Here is a 7,687-nt window from a genome sequence, read left to right as displayed (position 1 = left end):
TTGATGTTTGTCATGCCCTTTTATGGCATTGTAATCAACCATTACTTTTTTAGGGTCATCAAAAATCACATTTAGACCAGGTAGAAACGATTCAGAAATTTTGTACAATCATGCTATTTTAAAAAGGACCACATCGAAAATCAACCTTGAGTTACACTTTTAGGTCGTTTTCACACGTGAAGTAAATTTAACTTTTGTCCCTAATCTGTTGATAATTCTTAGCCTGAGCGTTGACGATTCAAATTCTCCTCTATGTGGATCTTCTTGTCATCATTCAACGCACTTAGGAGTTCCGAGTGGGTAAACCCATCGTTGAAAACGAGTTTGTTCCTGTCTGTATGAATGATGGTAGAAACAACAAACAACCGAAGTCAACTCGAGCTCGGCTAAGCAAACCTTGATTCATAATAAACACGCAACGTATTGCTTTTTGTGCTTTTTTTTATAAGCTAGTAGGCAGTTTATATTCAAACTGTACCACCTACTCGGATCGCACTAAGTTTTTCTTCGGAGATGGGGACCTTTTTCCATTCAGTCACATTTGAAATTGTAGCTATAAATGTGTGGTGCTACTGCCGTTGCCTTCATCATCGAGCGAGATTTATATCAATCTCGTCTTGTGCACTTCACCCCGGGTCATCCCGTGATTAAGGTAAATTATTAACATATCCTGAGGGAGATAACTATTCGACCTGTTTGAGGAGTTGGCAATTCACCTGTGTTAAAAGTTATAGGACTTGATCTTGTCTTGCAGTTTTCGAGCAAAATGGCGCGCGCCGTGGCGATTCTGCTCGTCGTGGTATCATGCGGCTTGCTTTGGGCGGCTGGGTGGCCTTCTGCTACGGCTGCAGCGGCGGACACCTCGTACGTGTCGAGCATGTGCAACACGCAGGGCATCCCGCAGGGGAGCGCTTTTTGGGGCCACCTGGGCGCCCTGCTAGCCGAGCTGGTGGAGAATACCCCCTACACGGAGGGCTACTCCTTCAAGACCCGTTGGGGCGGCGGCAATGCGCCCGCCTTCGGCCAGGCCGGATGCCCGGCCTCCGTGTCCAGCCCCTCCATCTGCGAGCAGTGCCTAAAGCAGCTCTCCACGGACATCTGGAGCATCTGCAACAACGCCATTGGAGCACAGGTCTGCTACCACGACTGCTCGATCCGCTACGAGAACTACTATTTCTAAACAGGGTGGAGGGGGACCTTCCCTTGAAGCGCTTAATTACCTAGGGGTGGAAAAACAATGTGAGGTCTGAAGGCTAAATGCCCTATGTGAATTTACATACATGAATTACAGTAAAGAACTCTTTGTTTAATCTGCTTCTATATTATGTCTTCAAATGTTTCTTTGTACAATATTGGGATTCTACAGCTCTCGCTACCTAGGGTCATGTGAACTACTTAACGAACCCAACATGCCTACCTCACTTCTTTCCCCAGCCAAGTTTGTTCTCTCCAAATGTTTTCTTTGAAATTTTTCATCTACTTCATCATCATGCATTCTAATATTTATGTCTTCTTAGGTAGCTATTATTTAACTACTATCATGATTGCTAAGTAGTGAACTTTGATTCAGTAATAGCTAGAAAGGGGGCGTCACATTTTTACTACAAATTGAATAAGGCTTCTTGTTCTGGTGATGGGGTGGGCTCAAATGGTAGTTCTGCTGGTAGCTAGCCAAGTGCCATATAAAGTGGCATCAAGAGACAATAAAAACAATGCCATTATATTTTAACCTCAGCTTTCATGCTAATAGCATTAATGTTTTGGAATTAATGCATTCCCACTAGAAATATCATTGATGGCACAAACTGAAGAGCACGTCTTGTGCCCATTTTAATCGATCCATCCCGCTTGTTTTTTTATGAAAAATATATGGATGGGATTGGTGAAAGAGCTCGCATGCTAGGACTTAAATCCAGGGAAAAAATTAGTAGATCAGGATGCCTTTCTCTAACGCTATATAACCCTTTTCTGAAGGAAAATAAGAAAACAACTTTAGTCTCGTACATGTATCACCTTCAAGCCTTTTTCACTCTATCAATTTGTGAGTTTATGAAAATAGATTCCAATTCTTACTTAGTTATATCACTCCTTCATCTACCATCATGAAACTTAACCTAGTATCACAATGTCAACGTTTTCTAGACGTATGTGTCTAGCTTCCCTTACTCATCTATTTTAGCTTCTAAATAGCTTATCAAAAAAATGTGTAACTTCTTTCGATTGATCTTTGGAAAACCCTCTAGCTATGCAAGATAGATAGGTTTCTATAGAAAATTTTATTTCTGCTCTTGCAAATTTGTATAGAAATTGCTTTTCTACTATTCCAAAGCTATGTACGTAAATTGATATCTCCCTCTTTGCCTTTTTAGTCTTTTACAAGTGCATGCAGCATGTGCAAATGTTTCCTTGTGCACCTACATCTCCACTATGAATTCTAGTTTTCAAGGCTAAGAATCTTTCTAGGTTGCTCCACTATTCAAAAGATAATCAAGAAATAATAAGCCTTTCTATCAATAAATTTAGTGCTGTCCAAAGTGCAAATGAGAGGTATTATCTTATATTCAAATTTCCCATCTTCTATCTCCTTTCCTACTCAATGGAAAGGCTTCATGGCATCGAGAAAGAAAGCATAGATGTATGGAGTTCTAACAAACCAAGGCCTTCCATAATCAATTTAGCATATTGGCATAGAGTGGAGCACATTATCTCCTCAACCTTCTTTCCAAAAATCCCAATAAACCGTGATGAGAACAAAGCTTTTAAAAACCATTAGATCAAAGTTCAATGCCCTTCAAGTGCTCTTTTTGATGCATCATTTTCAAAATGGGATATGGATATCAATCCTCAATCTAGGTATGTTGTTATTTATCATGTATACAATATTGTGATATAATTTTCAGACTTCATTGATTGAGAGAATGTGCTTATACGTTTTTTGCAAAGGTGCATAAGAAGCTACCCAATATTATTGGAGAGAGGCAAGTGGAATGGTCTCATATGACTAATGGGCCCAAGGCCAATTGACCAGCCCATGGACAACACTTGTGATAGTGTGAAAGGGGGGTCATGTATATATGCCACATGAACCATATTTTTGGTACCTTTTGATAATCATGAATACACAAGTCTCTTACTTTCTCTTGTTAAGTCAAAACATTTTTACCCTGCTTCCCCCTTCGTGCTTTATTTTGATGCCTATGGAGCTTTTTTAGTGCTAGAAATCTTAACCATTGATCAACTTGGAATATTGGCCATGCTATAAGCTTTGTACTAAGCTCCCTTATGCTCACGTTTCTCACGAAATTTGCCCATGAGGCTGTAGTTCAGCTGCACATTTTCTACACCGTTTGAGGAGCCACAATGCTTAAAATTGCTTCAAAGCTATGGCAAACAAGATGTTTAACATGTTAAGAAAACGTAATGCTCTAAATGGTGAGTGATTTGAGTGATTTTGGTCGTGAGGAGGGTGCCTATGATTCATGGGAGATCGGAGGCCAAAAATATCATCAATGCTCAGTACAAGACTAGCCAAAGCTTCAACAGATGTGTAAGCAAAGTTTCAATCCATCAATGCTTCAATTTCTTGGCTCTTCTCATATCAGGGTTTCCAAGAAATATCAGGTTTTTTTTTCTTATAAAATTTGGAAATTTTCTTCAACAATCTTCTTCATCATGCTTTGCTAAATGCATGTGTGATCAATTTATGTATGAGCAAGGAATTTCATGAGCAATTTCCTCCTCTTGACATTTTTAAATTTCTAAAAAATTGGGGTTTCCCACATACTTTCATGGGATCCAGGGCATTCTTTCATGGGATCCAAGGCATTCAATCTCATCAATAAGCCTTCCTCTATCATCCTATGTCATCCTAAGCCTTCCTCTATCATCCTATGTCATCCTTGCTATGTCATTCAAAATTGGGGTTTCCCACATACTTTCATGGGATCCAGGGCATTCAATCTCATCAATAAGCCTTCCTCTATCATCCTATGTCATCCTTGCATCAAAATGGATAAGGGATTAGGGTTTATTGGAGAAACAAAGTTTTAGGGAAAGTTCCCTAAAATTAGAGTTTGCCTTGGACTTCTTTTTAATTTACATGCATGGACATATGCCCATAGGTCTCATTGATCATGTTATGCATTGATTGCATCAAGGGTCATTGAAGTCAAATTTTCATTCTCTTTAGGGGTTTCCTTGTATATTTTACATTGAGTTGTTCCCACATAAGGTAATGGGGATTGAGGACATCAAGGAGCACGATTGTATTACTGAATAACCTCTTTTACAAAATTAACCTCGCATATTGGATGGCCATGGCATGCAAATATAAGTGCCAATTATAAGTCAATTCATATACACTTTCATGTTCATGCTATACAACTCACACACACTTGTATTCACATTTCAATTCCTAGTAATCAAGTGATGTGTGAGGGTACCTCGACATTTGGAGGAGAGGCCGGGGGGGAGTATGTCTTGAATCCGCCTCTTGTGAGTGCCTTGGAAAAGAGGTAAGGTGGAGTATTCGGTACCGGTGGTGAAGACATGGTCCCAACTTGTGCCTAGTTTTGACCTAGGTACAAGAGTGGAAAGAGCTTGGTCGGGAGACCGGCAAGCTTCAATGCCCTACATCGATTTCCAAGTGCCTATATAAAGGATGCATTTTCTTGGGCAAGGATTTGACAAGAATGGGATATAGTGTAACAATTGGTTTTCAATCGAGTTTATATAGAGATTTGCTTGCAAAAACAAAGGAGATGCTGTTGAAATTTGGTCAAAATCAACCATGCATAAGTGCAACCTCCTAAAACCCTAATTCAGTCTAGAATCGATAGATCTCATTTGAATGGTTATACATATCTTTAAATCTTGTACTAAGGGATACAATTAAAGCTATCAAGCACTTTAATTCCGACAACGATTGCTTGTCTAATCATAAGATTCTATAGAAAGTTTAAGGGGCCCAGTCAAAACAGCACTTCATATTGCTAAAGTGAGCATAGGGTTAGGTTCCCCATACCCTAAGCTTACCATCTAGCCTTAAACCTCACCAATCGAACACCCACCATATCCACCACATCCATTTTTCCACTGGATATCATGTTTTTGTAGAAATTAGGGTTTCTAGACTTAACCAATTTTGACATCATAGCTGGATACTATGCTCTTTCCTTATTCTGGCAAGCTAAAGACTTCAAGAATTGGACTCTGTTCACTTTGTCAAAGTGGCAAATTACTCACCGGTTGACTTTTCAAAGAAGTCAAAACAAAGAGTACTTGTGCATTGACCTTGGTCAGAGTGATCATACACGGGGGTTCTACATGTCATTGCCTTTCTATAGAGCTATATAGCTTGTAAATCAGAGTTTGGGAACATATCCAACTTGGTCGTTTTTCAATGGCATCCAAGTCAAAGACCAAGGCTGCTTTCAAGGAAGTATTTGAGCATGAGGGTGGTGTTCTGGAAGCAAGGCAAGATGCAAGACAAGATGCTCAAGAGCATGTGTAAAGTAATGTTGACTTGCATCAAGGGTCACACATACCAAAAGGTTTCATTGAGAATCAAGGGATTACAAGTGCAATTGATGGAAAAGATATATCTTGATCAATAAAATACTATGAGCAAATTGCTACAGCTTATGGAGATCTTGGGGAAAAAATCTCAAGATGATGCAAGTGAGGAAAATTTCTTTAACCGCTTGGATCAAATATTTGTAGCCATGAATCAACAGTTCCAAAGAGTTAGTGACACTTTGCATGATGGTTTTGTTGCGATTTAAGGAAGGGTGCACAAAAGGTTGAGTATCTTGGACAAATAGCATTCTTCTCCATTATTGGGGCACATGGGTCTGTTTAAGAAGGTGCAAAAGAGTTTTTATTAGAAAGGAATGTGGAAGGATGTGTATACTTTTGTGACAAGTTGCTTGCCTTGTCTTAATAAAACAAGGATCCCACGCATAATCCCGGTGGTTTGCTTCAGCCTTTGCCTATCCCCGATGGCAAATGGACACACATCTCCATGAATTTCATCATAGAGCTTCCTCATACGACGAGGGGATGGGATAGTATATATGTGGTGGTAGACCAGTTGACAAAAGTGGCACATTTTGATTCCTTCCAAGGTAAAATTTTCAGCATCTATGGTTGCAAAACAGTTTGTGGATCATGTGTTCAAGTTACATGGAGTGCCATAACAAATTGTTAATGGCCGAGATGTGAAGTTTATGAGTTCATTTTGGAGGACATTGTTTGAGATCATGGGGACTATTTTGACACCTAGTGTAAGATTCCTCCTCAGCCTGAATAATGAATAAGATTTTAGCTTAATCCCTTGTAATCATTTCCTATTTCTAAATACAAAAAAATATTGTTTTTTCCTAGAGAGAAGAAAAATTTTAGAGAGAGGTAATTCAATATTGAGATATTTTTAGATATAAAAATTCTCCTAATATTAAAAATATATTTCCCTAAAATAGAAGTTCAAAATAAATTCTCCAAGGTACATTAGGAATCAATTAAAAATGATATAAGTGACCTTAGCCTAAGGGTCTAGATTTTCAAAAAAATTTGGATTATGGTCCAATTAACGTTCCTATGGGCCAATAAGATTAATCCAAGTGTTCGGATGAGATAAATCTAATAAATAAAAGAAAATACCTAAAAATAAATAAATGCTCACATAAGATAAAGAGTTGTCTGAGTACAAGGTTTATTAGTTAAAAATTAAGAGTTATTACTAAAAAAATGAGATATTTTGGAGAAATGATGAATTTTTGACACCTTGGTAAGGAGAGGGGGACCTTTGAGGTACGCGCCTCCTTCACATGTGTGGGAGGGTTTTTAATTCAAAAAAATATAAGATATTTTTATCTCTCCTCTCTCTTAGATCAAACTGGATCTAAATGGGAGCTAAACTGGTCCAAATCTTGTCCAAATTCAGCCAAACTAAAGCTGGAAAATTCTAGAACCTAGTTGGACTTAGTTAGTGGTCTCCCTCACCTATAAATAGACCATCATTCTTTTTTATTCTCATCTGTGAGCTATACCATGCCAGTATTACATTAAAATAATCATATTTTCTATTATCCCTTAAAAATCCTCTACTTTTGGAGAGATTGGAGCTTCTCTCTCTCTTCAACAACTCTTGGAGCTTTCTTCTCAACTCACTAAAGGCTTCACTTCTAGATAAAGAAGCAAGCCAAACCTAGAGATAAGAAGGAATTCCATGGTTTTTGTTAATATTCTCAAATGATTTCACTTCTCAGTCACTCTCAAGCTTGAGAAGTTTCTGATTAGTTGTTGCTAATGCAAATCAAGCTTTCTCTAAGAACTTTAATGATTAATTACAAAAAAAGTTAATCTTTATGCTTATTTTGAATGCTTTTTATGTATATCTCTCTCTCCCAAAAGAATAGTCATTCCTATGGCTAATTCTTTAGAAAAAGAATGCTTCTCATTGATAAATTCTTAATTCAAAACCAAACTCTAAGCTTGTTAAGCTAGAGGTTAAGAAAATAGTATTTTTATGCTTTTAGGTTAATAAAATTATGGTAAATTTATGATTTAATTCAATAATTTAGACTTAAGTTTAAGGATAGTTCTTCTATCATAATTGTATTACAAAGTCTTATTCTTTTCTATAAAAATTAAAAATTATCTGTAATAGCAACGAAGCTATGGCAAG

The 7,687-nt window shown here is 37.8% G+C and overlaps 1 protein-coding gene across 1 annotated transcript; it reads left to right on the top strand.

The window, feature by feature from the left end:
- The first annotated feature begins 514 nt into the window (after positions 1 to 514).
- On the top strand, positions 515 to 1,310 carry LOC147633001 (antifungal protein ginkbilobin-like protein). The gene is made up of 2 exons (XM_086805770.1): positions 515 to 652; positions 755 to 1,310. The coding sequence occupies exons 1-2, from the start codon at positions 560 to 562 to the stop codon at positions 1,178 to 1,180; spliced, it is 519 nt and encodes a 172-aa protein (XP_086661896.1). The 5' UTR covers positions 515 to 559; the 3' UTR covers positions 1,181 to 1,310.
- Positions 1,311 to 7,687: the final 6,377 nt, after the last annotated feature.

This window comes from Cibotium barometz, chromosome 12 (assembly GCF_041138505.1).
Source record: "Cibotium barometz isolate CiBa-2024 chromosome 12, ASM4113850v1, whole genome shotgun sequence".
NCBI classification, from domain to species: domain Eukaryota; kingdom Viridiplantae; phylum Streptophyta; class Polypodiopsida; order Cyatheales; family Cibotiaceae; genus Cibotium; species Cibotium barometz.
Note: the sequence above shows the minus strand (reverse complement) of the source record. Positions and strands in the feature narration are given on the sequence as shown.